Source organism: Arabidopsis lyrata (assembly GCF_000004255.2).
Source record: "Arabidopsis lyrata subsp. lyrata unplaced genomic scaffold ARALYscaffold_1, whole genome shotgun sequence".
NCBI lineage: Eukaryota > Viridiplantae > Streptophyta > Magnoliopsida > Brassicales > Brassicaceae > Arabidopsis > Arabidopsis lyrata.
In genome coordinates, this window is record NW_003302555.1 from 23982106 (window position 1) to 24003956 (window position 21851).

The window sequence follows — 21851 nt, forward strand, 5'->3', positions numbered from 1 at the left end:
ATTGATAAGAATGTAGGAAATGACCCACATTAACAAATTTGAGGATTAGAATAATGCTTTATAAAATCTAAGACTATCTTTGTAACGTCCCGACCGCTCCTACCAGTGAGCACACACGTCCTCTCTCGGGCCCCTCGGTCCAACTTCTATCTGACGGTCGGTCCGTTACGTGCGAGAGGCTTTAAAAACTTGTTTACCGACCCTATAAATCACCACATGATTTTTTCCGTGTTTTGATCTCACTCATACGGTTCCGATAATCACTTCTCGGAAGGTCACCCATCCTGAAGCTTTTTCAGCACGCTTAACTGTGGAGTTTTCTCATGACAGTTGACCGAAAAAATAAGTGCACTTTGATAATATAGATAGCCAAATCAATTCTTTTAAACATTTCCGCATGCATAACCATATTCTCACTAAATGAGCTTATCTTCTAGGCCTGGGCAAAGTAACCGAAACACAAGAACCGAACCGCAACCGAAGCAAAAAGAACCGAACCGGAACCGAACCAAAATTTTAAAATACTAAAATTGATTCTAAATTTTAGAACCGAAAGAACCGGAACAGGAACCGAACCGAACCGAAATATTCCAGGTACCCGAAAATACCCGAAATATGAGTTTATATATAAAAAATATTAGTTATTTTTAGATCGAATAACTAAAAATACCCAAAATACTAACAAATATTTGGAAAATATATCAAAAAATACTTACAATATCCAAAAAATACTCGAAAATATCCGAAAATACCAAACAATATCCGAAATACCTAAAAATACCCGAAAGAAAATATCTGAATGGATCATAAACTTCAGAACCGAAAGAACCGGAACTGAAACCGGAACCGATTAGGGAAGAGCAGATTTGTGACCCGAGAAAATAATAAAGTAGCTCAGGTACGTAGACACAAGAGATCCGACAAAACACATGTACATAGTGTAAGATTAGGTAACAAACTGAATCTCAGATTCCTTAACAATAGCGAGGAAAAGGCAATTCGAAATCTGAACATGAACTAAGCTTTGAATCAGGATCATGGGGCACAATTAATGTCTAAATTGTCTTGAAATTTAACATAGAAGAAAAAGAAAGGCCAATCCACATGATTAAACCGAAAGAGAAACCATAAAACATTACCAAAAACCACCGGAGACCATAAAAAGCATTGAAATAAAACCAAAACACGGCAACAAGATAACTGTGACACAAACCGGATACACCGGATGGCAAGAGAAAACAGCAAAGCCAGCTAACACAGCTTATAGAAGCCGGGCGCTACCGGACATAGGGCCATCCATCACCTCTAAAGTAGTCAGAGATGTTGGACGAAAAGCTCGACTAAATCAGGATATGATAAACACCAGAATAAATATCCGACCGGCTAAACAAAAAGAAATTGCTTTTTCTGTCTTGTGTTGCATCCTTCTATTTGTTTAATTAATTAAAAAAAAGAAAGAAATTTTTTTAGAGAGAATAGAGAGAGAAAAAACTAGCTAAAACTTGTTTACGCTTCAAACAACTCTTATCCACCAAAAACTTTTTGACAAGCTCACTTCAGAGCTTTAAAAAAGATCTTCATCTTCGAGAATCTACAACAACGTCGAAAACAAAAGCCGACCAAAGCTGCTACAAAAACTAGTCGATGCTAGAAAGGAGTCAATCAACACCGCTAAAGAGCAAGCCAAAGCCGGAGAAAAGCCGGCCAACGCCTTTAAGAAAGCCAACCGATGGCTAACAGTGCCGGAACTTTCGCTCTCTCTATTGAAGAATTCATAACTTTTTTTTTTTAAAGAAAACTAAAAAAAGAGTAATGTCTTATAGTATTTGTTAATTTACCAAAATATAAAAATAAATAACTAATTAATTGGTATAGAGCCAGGCATGCTCATGTCATGTGAAACTTGCCACATCACTAAAATAATCGATATCGGAAAACTTCAATGGGCGTTATCGTCATTTCCTTAAAAAGAGCCGCGAGACAGTCGTTGACGACGGTGACGGTTACGGCGGCGTAAACCTAATCGGACGAATGAAGATCTGCCGCTCTCCTTTCTCCCTCGTACTCTCTCTATTCATCCAAGTCCTTACTCTAGCCATAGCTCTCGATCCTTCACAGCCAGACGAATCCAACATCACCGCAACACCGATTCTACAGGTAAACCAAACCAAATCAATTTTCATCTCCGGTGTTTGATCGTCTGACGAATTGGATTTCGCTACTTAGGATGTGTTGAAGGAGATATCGGTGAAGCAGAAGTGGAATCTGGAGGAAGTGAGATTTTCGAAATTGGAAGTTAAGAAGATTCGTATTGGTACGGGTCGGAGATTTGAGATCCGGATCCGATTAGGGAAGAGCAGATTCGTATTCATCTTCCCTGATGAAGTAACTGATTGGAGAAGAAGCGTCGGAGGAAAAGATGTGGAGTTGCAGGAAGTAGTTAGGGAAGTTAATTCGAGTAAGGTTCTTGATTCGCTTGTATTGAAAGGTCCATTTGAGCTACGAGTCGATGGCGATGATCGTCTCTCGCTTGCGTTGCCGGTAATGTGTTCTTCTTCCATCTCTTTATATTAGTTTCTCTTACTGGTATGATTGATGGGAATGATCTATTCATTGTTTGAAAAATCTGAGGAATTAGAGAATTGTGGTGTTTCTTCGGTCTTGCTCTCGAGCAGTTCAAACAAAATGTAGAACCATTGAATTTTACAACAGGCCGTGCGTAGAGAGTTCTAAATAACTTTGAAGGAGGACTTGGTTTTTTGTGTGTCAGTAGTTGCCAAGCAAAATGCTATCGACTTCTTTGAGTATGAGAACTCCTAAAAATCTCTGTTTTGATCTTAAGTTTTTTTAAGTTTTGAAGCTCTTTTTTTTACGGCAGTAGCTTATCGCAAGAGTTGCTATGATTGATTGTTATGATCTATACATTTCTCAGATTATCGGAGGAATTAGACATATAGGTCTTGTTTAGTGAATTCTGGTGTCTTTCATTCCTGGTCTTGAGCAGATGAATGTTCCAATGAGAGTATGTAGCACTCTTCCTGTTCCACTGGATTTTACATTAAACTATGTTATTTTGGTTCTTCTTCAAGTTCATAAAGTACAGAAAGTTCTTTATAGCTTTTAAGAAGGACTTGGTTTTTGTGTATTCAAACCTAAAACCCAGATAGAGTCATTCCATGTGTTGAATCTCTTTTTTTTTTTTTTTGTGTTTTTTAAGACGGGCTTGGCTTGTTGTCACTGATGGCTTCGAGCTTATGATTTGTTTTCAGATGAACATTTCGCACAACGGCTTAAAACGAGTGCTTGTGAGTGAAGGCATTTCAGTAGAAATAAGGGAAGCTCAAGCAGTCTCTCTTTTCCACTCATCCCATCGAAGATACGCTGCTACTGTAGATATGAAAAACGGAAATTGTTTATTGTCGTTTTTAGGCTCTGTGTGTGTGCCACTACCACCCATACAAATCTTAGGATCAGCTTCATTGGTGGCATTTAGGACATCAAACACGGATTCCCAAATCAAAACTTCTTACTTATCCGATGAGGCAATCCAGATACATCCAGATAAATGTTATGACAAAGCTCACACGTACAGGCAGCATCGTTTCCCAACTGATCTTCTTGGCCTGAAGATTAACAAGTTAGAAAAAGTTCTGAGCTCTTTAGGAAATGGAACCCGACAAACAGTAAGCTCTGTAACAGCAAAACTAAAGGCATCAGGAATGGTACGGTTTCAGTTAGAGATCGAGAGAAGTATTGGGAAGAATGAGAGTGTAATAAGTAAAAGAGTAGAGTGGAGAACAAAACCAAAGATCGAACGGGTTTGGTTTGAAATAACGGCGAAAATTGAAGGAGATAAGTTGAAAGCAGTGGGGATGAGAAAAGTAGTGCCTTTCATTGAAGTGGATACAGAAGCATGGAGCAGTTTAATGTCTAACATGTCATTCACAAAGTTTCCATCATTACTTGTTCCTCAAGAAGCTTTAACACTCGATGTCAAATGGTAGGCGCAACACTTTTGTAAGTAACTTTGTCTAAAGCCCTTTTGTTTTTGTTTCCAGAATGGCAGGAACCACAATGTAATGAAGGATTGTATTTACTCGCGCTTGTATGTATGTATGTATATACTTCTGGTTCTATAAAGGATTATTTATCACGAAAATTGGTGAAAGGAGTTGTTACGAATCATTGCATGAACCAGTTTTGGATTTTGAGCAGGTGTTAATTTTACATATATTTTCTTCACCCCTATTTCAATTTCAAAGTCATAATGGAAATTTTAACCGAAAAACCAAACTGAACTAGCTTGAAATAATTAACTCAAAACCGAACCAAATATGTAAACATTCAGTTAGATCATAAATACAACACATCTTTAATTATATACATCAATCCATACATTTAAATACTAATTTCTCTCATTTCAGTGTCATTTAAAGATACTATAAATTATAATTATAACTCATATAATTTAAAGAAATTTTAGCCATTTGCATCAAACTTAAACTTCCTTCTTAGTCTGAAGTGGTTCTATAGATGAAAATGCTATAGATTATAAAGAAAAAAACGGTTAAAAGTGATGGTTTTTGATGTCCAAATAGGACCATGTCCAATTAAAATCACGCCCAAATGAGACCATGACAAAATGGACAGCCCATGAGCCCAAATAATATGATTTTCTATTTTCCGCCAAAAACGAAAAAGCACATTTTCTCAAAATCGAATAATTGCATTTTACCGCCAAATCGTAAAATCACATTTTTTCGCCGAAACTGTAAAAATATATTTTTTAGTGAAAATGTCAGTGTAAATTCTAATTTTTAAAGAAATAAAGAAATAAAATAACTCCAAATTAGTAACCCTAATTTTTAAGGCTTATTGGACGGTCCATATCCAGATGGGTTCGGCCCATTTGTTTATGGACTAAATGGGTTTCTAGTCCATATTCACCGCTTCGAATTTGGACGTGACCAAATCCGGACCATTATAATTTGGACTGGTTTTGCCCATGGTCACGAAGCCCATTTGACATCCCTACCAATCATGCCTTGGAGAGAGGCATAATATGTTGGTAAAATGGAGGAAGATTCTAAAAGAGTTGAAGTTTTGAGGATATGAGGTTGTTTCCGCACTTGAAATTAGTTGATAGAGAGATTTTACTAATTTAGTAATTTCTTAAAAAAAATTGTATAAAAAGTAAAATTTTTCTTATAAACAATATCTTTAAAAAAACTAATTACAAGTAGAGAAACAATTATTAAATTTAAAAACTTAAGGTGATCCACGCAGGGTTTGTTTCATATGCTACCACAGGTGGCAGTATAAAGTTGAAAGTACAGACTTATTTACCACACTTGAAATCAACAAAATGTCCCATTAATTGAGCAATTTTTTGAGGAGCTCAATGTCATGGTGACAGACCCCCTCCTGCTACCAGCATCTTTGGAGCAGCAGCAGCCGCCAACTAGTATGGGGAAGGTAAAGCCTGCGACATATTTATGCTATTATCATAAAAATATACCGTAACATAGCGCTTGTGACAGATACCTCTGTTATGCTACCAAACAGGTAATGTTTTATAATATAATTGTTCAATTAATGGTTCTACCATGACATTGAGCTCCTCAAAAAATTGCTTTCATAATCCATTATTCGTCATTTTCAAAATTTCTTGCAAAATCAAATTTTCAACTATTTAGTGGTGTCAAAAAAAGTTTGTGTTATTTTTTTAAACTTAATAATTGTTTCTCTACTTGTAATTAGTTTTTAAAAGATATTGTTTATAAAGAAAAAATTTACTTTTATACAATTTTCTTTAAGAAATTACTAAATTAGTAAGATCTCTCTATAAAGGGTTGTTGAAGGTCTGAAAAGCGTCCCTAAGAACTATAGTACAGCAAGGGTTGGAGTGGCTAAAGAGGACAGAGAAGATAGTCGTGAAACAGATGAAGCAGATTCTGGAATCGAGAAGAGAAAATCTGTGATTAAAGATGGCAGAGGAACCACTTTTTCAGTTGATGACCATAGCATGATATATGACATGTGACATTACCTTATCAGATATCTCTCACGAAGATACGATGAGGTACTAATTAAGAATAGAGCTTCATTTGCCAGTCCTTGGCTAATAAGGGTCATTGAAGCGAACAAATGAGGCAGGAAGTAGAAAAGATGGTCTATGAACTTGCACAAGAGAGTGCACCGGGCGGAAAACAAGATGACATCGATTCTAAATGTCTGATTTGCTTGTCGGAGGTTGATGATGGTTACTCAACAAAATGTTACCACACTTGAAATCGGAGGTTTCTTAAAAAAAATTGAACCCACAGTTTCTCAGAGGAGATAGAGTGATATAAGATCCAAAGCTTGGTGATAGGAGATGAAGTCACGGGATGCAACAAGCTGGCTTTAACGCTCTCTCTTGTTGTTCAATGGATGGATGCGGAGATAGATATGGGATCAAACAAGCTGGCGGTCGCTCTCTCTCGTTGGATCGATTGATGGTTTTGATGGTAGATCGAGGATCGCCACTCAAAGGTGTGACAGCCTTTGTGATGAGATCACGAATCTAGACCTTAATGAATCCACAAAAAGGACATAGACTCTAACGTTTACTAAGTAAAGGAATCCACCTAACTTAGATAAACAAAAACAAAGCCTAAGCTTTAGAGAAATTCTCTCTTTATATTCCAAAAATCTATATCTTTACAATGAATGGAGAGATGAGTTTATATAGACTCAATTTTCAAATCATCAACATAAATGCAAAATAAATCAAATTAATTACAGAAATCAATCAAGAATTAATTTTGAGAGATTGTGTCAATCATCTTTAATGAAGATTGGTTCTTTGTATCTAGACAATACAAAGGAGTATGAAGATTGGTTCTTTGTGTAATTAAAGATTGTGTCAATCATCTTTAATTAATTTTGAGAGATTGTGTCAATCATCTTTACAGAAATCAATCAAGAACTATTTGTTGATGGGCCTTAGACGTTAACCGTATTTTCAAGATTGTATCATAGAGACTCACCTTTGGTCGGAGCTTGAACTTGCCGTTTGATCCATTAGTCGTCAGGTAGCTTGGATGAATCTCCCGTTGCATCTGCAAATTCTTCTGTTTCCTTTTCTACCTACAGAACCAACATAGTAGGTTAATGCAACTAGACAATAGCAAAGAAGGGGATCGAACTCTGCTCCCTAGAATTAATATGGGGCACTCTTTCCAAATTTATATAGGTCTCAGCAGTAAAACCCAAATTCTAAACCAATTTTTCTTCAGACGCACTCTTCCTTTCATGTAACCATCTAAGAAGGAACGTCTATGACGCTTCTTTTCAACATGACCTAAACAATCAATTACCGTGACTTTGGATTTCTATTGTCTTTTATGTAGCCCTCTGTACTGAACTTACACCCCTTTTTTGGAAGTACTAGCTTTTGTGATCCCTTGAAGAACTGGCAAATGCTACTCAACAAAATGTTTTTAAGGTTGAAATACTTGTTCATTCTAGTACTTATATAATAAAATAAATTTCTCTAAATGTATATTATCACAAACTGACACGTGACATCCAAGAATTTGACGCCTTTCCTATTTTTTCGCTTCTTAGTCTCATACTAAGTATGATTTTATTGCATAATTTAGATTTAGACTTTATTAATATCTATGATTGAATGTTATCAAATTTCAAATCTCCAAGGTTAATAAAACATAAAAGAATAATCTTTAATTATTGATCTAATAACCTCTATGGTTATTTTAACAATCCTCAATTATGGAACTAACTAATGAACAAAGAAATACAATTTGGTTTAACAATTATGATCACATACACACACATATATATATGTGGAAAGTTGTACATCCCATGTACATGGTAGTTCTCTAAATTGGATGTAATGCGTTGTTTTGAAGAAAAAAAGATGTATTATTTATTTATGATTTAGATTTTCTTACATAAATATACAAAAGAAATTTATTATATATTATAGCTCTTTGCATAAAGTTATTTGTTATCATCCACGAAATACAATATCATTTCTTATCCATGGTACCACCAAATTGTATAGGATAATATCATAATCGAATGATTTACACATGGCAGCTTAAAGACAAAATAGACCATTTACCATATAGTAGAATGTGCCAGTTAGTTTTTTTTTTTTTTTTTTAAACCGTGCCAGTTAGTTATATAATATTTTTTTCTTGTCAACTAGTTATACAAATTGTAGAAGAAAAACAAAGAGAATAATTAAAATTATTTTATTTTCAACACAAAATAGAATAAAGAGTTGAAAAAAATTATTTTATTTTCAACTTAAAATAAAGAGGACAGATAAAATTATTCTATTTTCAATTAAAAATAAAGAGAAAAATTAATATTATGTACTAATGGTGTGATATCACGTGTGTATCTTCTTCCTTCTAAACTCTAATTTAATATTTCTCCTCTACTTTTTAGCCGTTTCTATTTTATTTTACTGGGAAAATTTGATCCCTCAAATTTAAAGACAACATTTTAAAATTCTTTTTATCATGTTCTTTTACACCTCTTGTACACCCTCAAAACTGCATTCACCAAAACAATATTAACTCTATTGAACAAGTATTTCGTTCAGATTTTAGTCATTTGACCCATCCAAGCATTTAAAACTCAATCAAACTGTGAAAACATGATTTCGACGATAAACGAATCAAATGTGATTACAAGCATTAATGAAGGTTTTTTCCTTTTTATATGTTTTAAAACTTACAAAAAATCGAGAAGGACTCAAAGAAACACAAGCTAAGAACACAGAGACTCAAACTCCATTTCTTAGCTATTGGTGCTAATTATTTATCTATCAACTTCTCTATTTATAAACTGTTTGATTTTATTTTTAATTTACTGAACCAAATCGAACTGAAAAAATAAAAAATAGCCAAGTTTTTTTTTCTTAATTTTAGTTATATCTATGTATTTAAAATAATAGAATCATTTTATGTAAATATAATAAAACAAAATTATTCTTTATTATACTCAAGTTAATTTTTTTAACTAAAACAGAAGTGAATCAAAAGCGAAAACCAAACTGAACCATACCAAAATTTTATCAAATCAAATGCAAAAGTAAACCACATTTTGTTACTATTTTTAGTTTTTATAAAACGAATAAAATTAGAAAACCCGAACCAAACCGTAAACTTGATTGCCCCTCTATATAAGGAATATTCGAGTTATGTAAACATGTAAGGCTTGTTTCAGAAAAATTATTTAGTTAGATGTCTGATTTAAGTCAATCGTATATAATATCAAATGCTAATAAGATATGGCACTTTGAGAAGAAAATACTCTTATATTATAGCTATATCAAATATAAAATCTAGATTTTATTCTTATTTAAAAAGGACCATTTCCAAATTATTATTTTATTATGGTTTTTATATAGTTATTGTCAGAATTAAAATTCATAAAAGATGTGTAGATGGTCTTGGTTCGAATACAGGTTTTTTAATCATCGCTTGCTTGCACCGAGAGGTAAACTAAACACAAGTAGTCATTGGTAAGCAAAGCACAAATTCACACATTTTCTATTCATATAAGTTCAAGTTCATTGTAGTCTCTCACTCATTATTTCAACACATTTTGTCAACTGTTTCCATTTACTTTAGCCGATGTGCCACCTTCTTCGCTTGGCGCTTCGACGTGTACGGTGAGCGTTTTCTCTTTCACATGTCGGTCAATTTAAATAGCAAACCCTTTCCAGAAGGAAAAAAAATTTTTTACCGACATGTAATTTTATACTCTCTTTGCTTCAAATTATAAGTTGTTTAACGTAAAAACACACATATTTAGATAGTTTGTTTTTCTTTTAAAAAATATGATTTATATTTAACAAAAAAAATTTATCAATCATAAAAAATACTACAAGATATAAATGGTCACAAATGATCTTTTTTTTTTTTTTGAGCAAAAATGGTCACAAATGATCAAATACATTTAAATTTGTAGAAACTTGCAAAACATATGAAACAAAATAAAATGTCTAAAACATTTTATATTTTGAAACAGAGGAAGTAATATTTATATAAAGATATTATGCAAAAAAAACCTTTTAATTTGCCAATTTTTATAACTTTATCTCATCTTAAAAAATGCAAATTATTTTACAAAATAAAAAATAATACGTAATATAATTTTTTTACGTTTATTGTAAATATTTTACGATCACATATATTAAAATTTTAAAATTTAATTGATAGAATTAAACTTTTAGTTACGAGAACTTCGATTTAATAGATTATTCATCCAAATTTTATAAACTTGACGATAACAAAAAAAAATAGCTATATAATATCAAATGGTGTGTTCTAAAAGTAGAGTTAAACCTCTATATTGTGTATTATTTATAATTTCCTATGTTTGAATTAAGTTTTTTGGATGTGGAAATTAAAATATAAAGCGTGGTAAAAATTTTTTTTTGCATAAAACCCTTTATTTAAGTATTTCTTCTATTTCACAAAGAGTATTGTTCTAACATTTTTCACACAAATTAAGAAAAGTAAACAAATTTTGATTTCTACCTTTTATAAATACACTAAATAATACTTTCTCTTTAATTAATAAGTTAAAATAGTGAGATTAAAAAAGAGAATTAGTTTTTAAATCTGCATTGAAAACACAAAACGACATTCATTGTCAAACTAGATTAAAATCTTAAAACAGGACTCTTTATGAAACGGTGGGAGTATATTCTAAAATAAATAAATATCTCAACCGTCTCCTATATACCCAGTAAACTCGTCGACCAGTCATCACCACCACCACCTCCGGCGAAAATGGACGTGCGTGAATCAATCTCTATGCAAAACCAAGTCTCAATGAATCTCGCCAAACACGTAATCACCACCGTCTCCAAAAACTCCAACGTCGTCTTCTCGCCGGCGTCAATCAACGTCATCCTCAGTATAATCGCCGCTGGATCCACCGGCTCTACAAAGGATCAGATCCTCTCGTTCCTCAAATTCTCTTCCACTGATCAGCTTAATTCATTCTCCTCCGATATCGTCTCCGCTGTTCTCGCTGACGGTAGTGCTAACGGTGGTCCTAAGCTCTCGGTGGCTAATGGTGTCTGGATCGACAAGTCTCTTTCCTTTAACCTATCTTTCAAGAAACTTCTGGAAGATTCGTATAAAGCTGCTTCAAATCAAGCTGATTTTCAATCGAAGGTGATTTTTTATTTGAGTTTGATTACTATGTTCTGATTCTGTGTTCTAGGGTTTTAAAACATTGAGAGACTTAGTTCTTTAGGTATATAGGAACTTTGTGTGTGGATTGTAATAGAATCAATCTAAGTACAAAATGTGGAATTGTTGTTTCTGAATTTTACACTTGAGGATCTGTATATGAGCATTGTTTCTTATGTATCTTTGGTTTTTGTGAAAATTAGGTGGCTTGTGATTTGATACTCCAGAATCTTGCTCTTGAATTTGATTATTAGATTCTGATTCTGCTTCCTAGGGTTTTGACTTTAGTAGACACAATCAAAGGCCAAAATGTGGTTTTGTTGTTTCCTAATGTTACCCTGAGGATATGTATACGTCCATTGTTTCTTATGCATATTTGGTTTGTGTGAAGTTTTAGTTGCTTGTGATTTGATTACTACGTTCTGATTCTGTGACTGTGTCTATGGTTTTAAAACATTGGGATTTAGTTCATCCCATAATTAGGAACTTTGTGTGGACTTTAGTAGACGCAATCAATTGGCCAAAACGTGGATTTGATTTGTTGTCTCTTAAATTTGTTCTCGAGGTTATGTATATGAGCATTGTTTCTTATGCAATATGCATCTTGGTTTGTGTGAAATTTTGAGTGGCTTGTGATTTGATGTACTCATAGGGTTAATGTTGATTATTCTGTTTTGAAGGCTGTGGAAGTGAGGTTTTAAAAGGCTTGTGATTTGATGTACTGATAGGGTTTATGTTGATAATTTTTGTTTTTGAAGGCTGTGGAAGTGACTGCTGAAGTGAATTCATGGGCTGAAAAGGAGACAAATGGTCTCATCACTGAGGTTCTTCCAGAAGGAGCAGCTGATAGTATGACCAAACTGATATTTGCAAATGCATTGTACTTCAAGGGAACATGGAACGAGAAATTCGATGAGTCGTTAACGAAAGAAGACGACTTTCACCTTCTTGACGGTAACAAAGTGACTGCACCATTCATGACCAGCAAGAAGAAACAATACGTAAGTGCTTACGATGGATTCAAAGTTTTAGGACTTCCATACTTACAAGGACAGGATAAACGACAATTCTCCATGTACATTTACCTTCCCGATGCAAACACCGGACTGTCTGATCTGCTGGAGAAAATAGTTTCCACTCCTGGATTCATAGACAGCCACATTCCACGCAGACAAGTTAAAGTCGGCGAATTCAAGATTCCAAAGTTTAAATTCTCTTTCGGGTTCGACGCTTCAAATGTTTTAAAAGGATTAGGACTAACTTCGCCATTCAGTGGTGAAGACGGTCTAACTGAGATGGTTGAATCTCCAGAAATGGGGAAGCATTTATGTGTATCAAACATTTTCCATAAAGCGTGTATCGAAGTGAACGAAGAAGGAACAGAAGCTGCAGCTGCATCAGCTGGAGTTATAAAACTAAGAGGATTGGTTATGGAAGAAGATGAGATAGATTTTGTTGCAGACCATCCGTTTCTATTGGTGATCACAGAGAACATAACAGGAGTGATTCTGTTCATTGGCCAAGTTGTTGATCCGTTGCATTAAAACTAATGTGGAAGCTTTTGGTTTTACTTCAAAATAAATGAGTCATTGGTTTTGAAGACCTATCTTTTTGTTACATCCTTTGTGTTGTTGACTTTGATGTGTGTAATAATAATACATAACAACCTTCGTTTGTATATTTTTTTTTATGTATTCTAACTTCTTGTTTTAACTAAAAAAATTTCTAATTGCAATTTCTAAAACACAATAAATTCAATCATAGCTTAAAATAATATAAAATAAAAAAGAAGGTATTTTGGAATACCTTGAATTGTTCACATGTATGAATAAACATACAGTGATCTATAGCTTTCGTCGTTTCACTGCATGCAATTCGATCCGTGGTCAAGAACTTCTCACTACATGAAATGTTCGACCACTGGACCACGTGAAAAGCTGCACTGATTCATGTCTCGTTAAAATATAAATGCGAAATTGTAAATTATATGATATATACAAACAGTGAATCAGTGATCATTATAAATTTTTAATTTGGGAAACCCTTATGGAATTATAGAATTTTTTTACCAATCAGATTTGTTTTGGACAAAATAATACGACCAATGAGATTTATCTTACACTCATTTAGTCTTACAAAATTTATTGACAGCAAATTTAAAATGATATATTCATAGCTTAAAAAGTCAAAAATAAATGAAAAAGATATTTTGGAATACCTTCATTGGTGTCACATATATATATACATATACACACACATATGTGAAGAGTGTTCAGCTTCATGCATGCTATTCGATCCTTGGTTGGCAAACACTAAACCATGAATGAACCAACCACCAAACTAGATGAATAGCTGCAGACATGGACAGTCCATCAAAAATATATACCTTGAATTATAAATAATTACAGACGTCGATCTTGTAAAGTGTTAAATTTGGAAGAAACTTGTAGAAATATGGATTTTTTCTTACTAATCAGATTTGATATTACACTCTTTTAATACAATTGACAGATTAGACACTTATTGACATCAGATTAAAAATCAAAAGAATCCATTAAATCCATCAACATTAGAATTATTTACCAATTTTATTTTTGTTAACAAATAAAACAATAGGAAAAGGTATTTTAGAATACCTCAATTGGTGTCATATATTTCCATCGAGTATTAATTTATAGAGGTTTTACTGTATATAGACACATACACACACATTTCATAAATGTGTTAGATACTCGTCTTTTGGGTGCATGCTATTCGAACCTGTGGTGGACAAACACTGGCCCATGAATTACCACCGAACTAGGTGAATAGCTGCACTAAATGTAGACCAAACAATTATATATACCAAAGAGTAAATTATATAATATATACAAACCAAAAGCTTGAATTTGAGTTTTTTTGTGTCTACCAAAAACGAAAACAAAAACATTAAATCAATTATGTATTTTGCAATAGTCACAATTGAGACATGTGACATGATGTAATGTTCACAAAAATCATAACCTTTTCTATATATAAACAGTTTTGAAGATGGTTTACTCTCTCATGGATGATGAACATAAAGTGATGCAACAGACTTGTAATGTCCCAAGAATAATAGTCCTAAATCCACTCAGAAAGACGGCCACGACGTGTTTTTTCCTCATCGTAACAGCGGTTTCTCTGGTCAAACAGTTCAAGTCGTCTATTAATCCAATCCGGTATATCCGAGTCAAGCCAGAGAGCTTCACCTGTATCTTTGTGCTTAAAGTCAGGTTGCATTGGGTTCTTCTTATTTCTCCTGTTGTCCCACCAATCGTATGGATTCGAAAAGAAGACTTGCCACAAGTATATCTTATCAATCTTGGATTCTTCTATACCATCTTCTATGGAAAAACCAAAACACACAAGCAGGAAAATTTAATCAGCTTTTCTTTAAAATGTATGCAACATTCAAAACTAATGAATGAAACTTTTTATAAACCCAAATACCGAAAACCAGAAGAAACAAAACCTGTTTCGATGTGGATTCAGCTTGGTACAAGGTTCTTTTAATCAATGTGGATTCATATTCACTACCAATAAAGACGATGATGAGTAGAAGAGAGATAATAAATAACCTGCTTCTGATACTGGTTTTTCGGAATTCTGAGAATCTAAGACGAGATTTGGTGGAGCCGCCACATAATTCACCTCTGTCACTCTAACCTGCAATAATTAACCAGCCTGGTCAATCTCAGCTACAACACAGAAGAAATATTATTAACATTACAGATACATGAAGTTAATAACATATATGTAAATATTATTAACATTATAGAGGTTTTACTGTTTGATTCCTATCTGTTCATAATCCTGTATTGTTCTTAGACTCCAATAGCACAATGTAATATCAAAGCTATAAACTAGCAAATGTCAAAGTCCTGCTTCCACCAGCTTCTCCAGATGTATATTACACAAACCTGGTAATCCAAATCTAAGCCGCTATTTTCATCCCGAGGGCTCTTGCTGTGAGAAACCAGTCGGCCTGAGACAAGTATGTGATCATTTGGCTTCAGATACGAGATACACGTCCGTGCCATTGTGCCCCACATAGTAAGAGATATCCTGTCATTAGAATTACAACACATTAACAAAGACTAATTCAAAAAGAAACCGCGAAAATCGCCACACGGAATCTGTGATAAACATTAATGCTAATTGCAATCAGAATTGAACTCTTCTCAATCCTCAAATGCTTCTACATTGTGCTATTGGAGTCTAAGAACAATACAGGATTATGAACAGATAGGAATCAAACATCATTAAGGCTAACTAATCCAAGACTCAGTTTTTAATCCCAAATTCAAAAACCCTAATCATCTAAAGCAACAAAACGAAAATCGAACAAACCTGACCTAAAGCTCCGGTTTGGAATGAGAGGGTCTTTAACTCTAAGCATAGTGAAAACACCGAAATTATCAGGTCCGGTGTCCATGACTCGTATGGGTCGATCAACGAAACCCATAAGGCTCACAGAGTTCACAAGATTGAATTTTAGCTTGGTAGATAATGGTTTCTTGAACAAACGCGCATGGTGATAAACGGCACTTTCTCCATCGGAGAAGAAGCGAGATTTAGGGAAAGAAGAAGAGATTTGAGAAGCAGTGCGTTGGATTAAGCTTCCGAGTTTGAAGAACGTGTTCATCTACTGGGAAAATTTGAGAATTTTAGGGTTTAGCTTTGCGGCCATTTTTGTTTCTAAATCGCCGATTTGATCCTTCGGAGGAGTTCGGAAACAGAGGAGGTTCTCTGGTTTCTTGTTATTGGGTTTTTGACTGTGATATTTGATTTTAGGCCCATTAAGGTTTTGGCCCATTGGACTTGGATCTGATAATATGCAATTCTTTGTCATTTCTAACGCTGATTTTGATTGTGAATATCCCAAAACGTTACATAATCGTCTTAACATAAGATTTTTGTTAGTTAAATTTATGTGACGTCATCTACTCAAAGATATTTCAAATTTTACAGTGAATCTCTCAAGAACCGTTTACATAATTGTCTTACCATAAGATTTTATTTGATAGTCAAACTTATGTCACATTATCAAGTCAAAGATATTTCAAAAGTTTAAATTAATCTCCCAAAACGTTACATAATCGTCTTACCATAAGATTCTATTTGATAGTCAAAACTTATGTACATTGTTATTTAGTCAAATATATTTCAAATTTCACAATCAATCTCTGAAAATATTACATAATTTTCTTGCCATTAGAATCCAATTATAGGTCAAACTTCTCTAGTCAAAAATATTAATAACTTGCATTTATAAGATTTTGAGGGTTTATTATATAAGAGTAAGGATTATTGTTGAAATTTCTAATCTAACTGAGAGCCTCTATCTCTCTATTAGATGTATATATGATTCCGGTTTAATGTACTGGTTAAGTTACTATACATGTATACGGTTTAGTCTTTGGTTTAGTGTAGATTGTATATATACACTGTTGTAACAACCTTTTCTAATTTGGGAAATATAGAAAATCATTTCACAAATCTCTTCGTTCTCGTTCTCTATCATGGTATCAGAGCATTTTTCCGCGTTTTTCTGTTGATTTCGACCTAATTTCTTATGATTCTTCTACAATCTCTTCGTTTCTTCGTCTTAATCATCATCAATCGTTCTTCCGCACTATCGATTTCGACGAAAATGGTGAAGAAAGGAGGAAAACAGAGAAATCAAAGTGTTACACCTGAAGATGGTGGTTCCATTGCTAGATCTAATCGCGAATCGATGATCGTTGAAGATCCTAAAGATGCGATGATGAAACAACAGCTGAATTCAAGATTTGAAGCCTCTGAGGGACATGGATCGATGAATTTCAACACGATCGATAATCCATTCTTCCTCCATTCTTCAAATCATCCAGGTTTAACGATTGTATCTCATATCCTAGATGGAACTAATTACAACAGTTGGTCGATTGCGATGAAAATTAGTCTTGATGCGAAGAATAAGCTAGGACTAGTTGATGGATCTTTGCTAAGGCCTTCTGAAACTGATGCTGGTTTCCGAATCTGGAGTAGATGCAATAGTATGGTGAAATCATGGATTCTAAATGTCGTGAACAAGGAGATTTATGATAGTATACTTTATTATCAAGATGCTATGGAGATGTGGAATGATCTATTCACTAGGTTCAAGGTTAATAATCTTCCACGGAAATATCAACTTGAACAGGCAGTTATGACACTCAAGCAAGGTGATCTGGATTTATCAACATACTTCACAAAGAAGAAGACGTTGTGGGAACAACTTTCCAACACAAGATCAAGAACTGTGAAGAAATGTGATTGTGATCAGGTTAAGGAACTTCTTGAGGAAGCAGAGACTAGCCGTGTTATTCAATTCTTGATGGGATTGAATGATAGTTTCAATAACATTCGTGGTCAGATACTTAATATGAAGCCAAGACCTGGATTGAATGAGATCTACAACATTCTGGATCAAGATGAGAGTCAGAGAATTGTTGGTTATACTAGACCAGTTTCTACTCCTTCTGCATTTCAAGCTCAGGCTATTCTCACTGAACAAATTCCTATTCTGATGGCACATGGAAACACTCAGAAGCCTAAATGTTCTCATTGTTCTCGCATTGGTCACACTGTGGATAAGTGCTATAAAGTACATGGCTATCCCCCTGGTCATCCACGAGCTAAGAAGAACAATTATGTGGGCAGTGCAAACATGACCAGTTCAGAAGTAATGGTCACTCAGAAAGAGAATGTTCCTGCAGAGCAGAATGAAGACATTTCTAAAGACCAACTCCAACAGATGATCTCTTATCTTAGCTCCCAGCTCCAGTCTAATACCATCTCTCCATCCCTTGATAAGGCTATAGCTTCGACTTCTAATTCTGTACCAACCATCTCCCAGATGACTGGTACTTTCCTTTCTCTCTATGATTTTACTTACTATGACATGTTGACATCTTCCTTACCTCATGAAACTGAGTTGTCTCATAGGGCTTGGGTAATAGACTCTGGGCTAGTCATCATGTTACACATGAAAGGGAAATCTATGTAGAGTACAAAGCTTTAGAAAGAACCTATGTCAGATTACCAAATGGTCAAACCGTGAAAATAAAGGGCACTGGTTTTATTCAACTTACTGATGCTTTGTCTTTACATGATGTGTTATATATCCCTGAGTTCAAGTTTAACTTGTTAAGTGTGAGTGTTGTGACTAAAACTCTGAGATCTAAAGTCAGTTTTACTTCTGATGCATGTTCTATTCAGGCACTTACTCAAGAGTTAATGATTGGGCAAGGTAGTCAAGTTGCAAATTTGTATGTGTTGAATCTTGATAAGTCTCTTGTTAATGTTTCTTCTTCTACTTTACAAGGTACGCCTGCTTGTGCTAGTATTCATGTTGATTCTGAAATGTGGCATAAGAGATTAGGGCATCCTTCTTTGAATAAAATTGAATCTCTTTCTGAAGTTTTATTGTTGTCAAAACAAAAGATAAATAAATCATCTCATCATTGTCACATATGTCATTTAGCTAAACAGAGGCACTTACCCTTTAAATTGTCACACAATATGAGAAGTAAACCATTTGAATTAATTCATATTGACACATGGGGTCCTTTCTCTGTACCTACTGTTGATGGCTTTAGATATTTCTTGACTATTGTGGATGATTTTAGTAGAGCAACTTGGATTTATATGTTGAAACAGAAATCTGATGTCTTGCATGTGTTTCCTGGTTTTATTCAACTTGTTGAAACTCAATATAATAGTAAAGTTTGTTCTGTTAGATCAGATAATGCCAATGAATTGAAATTTACTTCTTTATATATGGAAAAAGGTATTAAAAGTTTTCATTCTTGTCCTGAAACTCCGGAACAAAACGCTATTGTAGAGAGAAAGCATCAACATTTGTTGAATGTAGCTAGGGCCCTTATGTTTCAATCGGGTATACCTTTACAGTTTTGGGGAGATTGTGTCTTAACTGCTGCTTTTCTAATCAATAGATTACCATCTCCTGTCTTGGACAATAAAACTCCTTATGAAAGGTTAACCAATGAAAAACCTGATTATAGTTCTCTTAAGGCTTTTGGGTGTCTTTGTTATAGCTCTACTTCTCCTAAACACAGAACAAAATTTGAGCCTAGAGCTAGAGCCTGCATCTTTTTAGGCTATCCTTCAGGGTTTAAGGGTTATAAGCTTTTAGACATTGAGACATACTCAGTTTCTGTTTCTAGACATGTTATATTTCATGAGGAAATTTTTCCTTTTGCTTCATCCAATATCACGGATGCTGTCAAAACTTTCTTTCCTCATTTTTCTCTTCCTGCGCCAAATCATGATGAACATTTGCCTCCAGTGCAATCATCTTCTGATGCTCCTCACAATCATGATGAGTCACCTTCCTTGGTTTCTATTCCTTCTGAATCTAAACCACACAGGCACAGAAAACTGCCTTCCCACTTGCAGGACTTTCATTGTTATAATAATAATACTCTTACTAATCCTATTAAAACTTCCCCTTATCCACTAGCAAACTATATTTCTTATTCTTATCTATCTGAGCCTTTTGGTGCTTTCATTAATATCATCACCAAAACAAAGCTACCTACAAAGTTTTCAGAAGCTAAGCATGATAAGGAATGGACAGATGCTATGGGTAAGGAGATTGGAGCTTTTATAAGAACTGAAACTTGGAGTGTCTGTGACTTGCCTCCAGGAAAAGTTGCAGTAGGATGCAAATGGGTTTTCACCATCAAATTTCATGCTGATGGCAGTATTGAAAGGTATAAAGCTCGCTTAGTAGCCAAAGGGTATACTCAACAAGAGGGTATAGATTTCACTGATACTTTCTCTCCTGTTGCAAAAATGGTAACAGTGAAACTTCTTCTATCCCTCGCACCGAAAATGCAGTGGTCTTTGCACCAATTGGACATCTCCAATGCTTTTCTTAATGGTGACCTTGTTGAGGATATATATATGAAATTACCCCCAGGTTATGCAGAGTTAATGGGAATTGAGGTCTCTCCTAATGTAGTTTGTCGTTTTCATAAATCCATTTATTGTCTTAAACAGGCTTCTCGCCAGTGGTTTTTAAAGTTTTCAAGCACTCTGGTTGGTTTTGGATTTGACAAATGCCATGGAGACCATACTCTTTTTGTTAAAGAAGTTAATGGTAATTTTCTGGTGGTTCTGGTCTATGTAGATGATATACTCATTGCTAGTACCAGTGATTCTCTTGTAGCTGAGTTGAAGACACAATTGAGCTCTGCTTTCCAGCTTCGAGATCTTGGTCCACCTAAGTTTTTTCTGGGAATTGAAATTGCTAGAACTGATGAGGGCATTTCTTTGAATCAGAGGAAGTATATTTTGGACTTACTGGAGTCAACTGGTTTTTCTGATTGTAAGCCGTCTTCTATTCCCATGGAGCCTAATCAGAAGCTTGCTCAAGATACTGGTACAGTTCTTGCTGATCCTAAACAATATAGACGTCTGATTGGTAAACTGCAGTACTTATGTATTACCAGGCCATATATCACCTTTGCAGTCTCTAAATTGGCTCATTACTCCTCTGCTCCAACTAATATTCATCTTCAGGCTATTCATAAAATCTTGAGATACTTGAAGGGAACTATTGGATAGGGTTTATTCTATGGTGCTGATCCTACTTTTGATTTGCGAGGCTTTTCTGACTCTGACTAGGGTACTTGTCCTGACAGTAGGCGTTGTGTGACTGGTTTTACCATCTTTGTTGGTAATTCATTGGTTTCTTGGCGTTCAAAGAAACAAGATGTTGTTTCCATGAGTTCAGCTGAGGCTGAGTATAGAGCTATGAGTGTGGCTACCAAAGAGTTGATTTGGCTAGGTTATCTTCTCACTGCCCTCAGGGTTCCTTTTCGTTCTCCTGCATATCTCTATTGTGATAATGTTGCTGCATTACACATTGCCAGTAACTCTGTCTTCCATGAGAGGACAAAGCATATAGAGTTTGATTGTCATAAAGTTCGTGAATGCATTGAAGCTGGGATTCATAAGACGATGTTTGTGCGGACTGATAATCAACTTGCAGATATATTGACTAAACCTCTATATCCATCTCTTTTTCGAGAAAACAACAGCAAGCTTGGAGTTCTTAACATATATGAAGCTCAAGCTTGAGGGGGGCTATTAGATGTATATATGATTCCGGTTTAATGTACTGGTTAAGTTACTATACATGTATACGGTTTAGTCTTTGGTTTAGTGTAGATTGTATATATACACTGTTGTAACAACCTTTTATAATTTGGGAAATATAGAAAATCATTTCACAAATCTCTTCGTTCTCGTTCTCTATCACTCTCTCCAAACTACACTTTTCAGAGCATTGGCAAACTCATCGCCGAGTGTTGTGATTACAACTCCTTCAAGCAAACGAAAATGTTTGGTGTGAGTAGATGTAGACTTAAAGAATCCAAAATATGTTGTGATGTTTAAGGAAGTATTAGTTACATGGTAAGGCGCGAAATGATAAAAAAAAAATTGAGATCTTATCTAAGATATAATCGATACAGTCCATGTAATGAACGTACCTTAAATAAGACCTTTCTCTCATTTCACTAGACCATGCAACTAAAATTTCCTTCAACA

General features: G+C 34.5%; 3 protein-coding genes across 4 annotated transcripts; 2 read left to right on the forward strand and 1 right to left on the reverse strand.

Annotated features, from left to right (window-relative positions):
• Positions 1-1849: 1849 nt before the first annotated feature.
• On the forward strand, positions 1850-4182 carry LOC9330127. The gene is made up of 3 exons (XM_021013908.1): positions 1850-2157; positions 2227-2541; positions 3270-4182. Exons 1-3 carry the CDS (start codon positions 2032-2034, stop codon positions 4002-4004), a joined length of 1176 nt encoding a protein of 391 aa, XP_020869567.1. The 5' UTR covers positions 1850-2031; the 3' UTR covers positions 4005-4182.
• Positions 4183-9641: 5459 nt separating this feature from the next.
• LOC9327442 (serpin-ZX) lies at positions 9642-12908 on the forward strand. Its single transcript, XM_002891334.2, has 3 exons — positions 9642-9694; positions 10778-11210; positions 11987-12908. Exons 1-3 carry the CDS (start codon positions 9657-9659, stop codon positions 12770-12772), a joined length of 1257 nt encoding a protein of 418 aa, XP_002891380.2. The 5' UTR covers positions 9642-9656; the 3' UTR covers positions 12773-12908.
• A 1235-nt stretch (positions 12909-14143) lies between these two features.
• On the reverse strand, positions 14144-15981 carry LOC9327443 (protein OSB1, mitochondrial). Of its 2 annotated transcripts, none has more exons than XM_021015017.1 (4): positions 15605-15981; positions 15170-15314; positions 14828-14915; positions 14144-14590 (listed from the first exon to the last, which is right to left on the reverse strand). In XM_021015017.1, exons 1-4 carry the CDS (start codon positions 15892-15894, stop codon positions 14331-14333), a joined length of 783 nt encoding a protein of 260 aa, XP_020870676.1. In that variant the 5' UTR covers positions 15895-15981; the 3' UTR covers positions 14144-14330. The 2 variants fall into 2 exon arrangements, with proteins under 2 accessions (XP_020870676.1, XP_020870675.1); XM_021015016.1 differs by having other exon boundaries at positions 14144-14593.
• Between the last annotated feature and the right edge of the window lie 5870 nt (positions 15982-21851).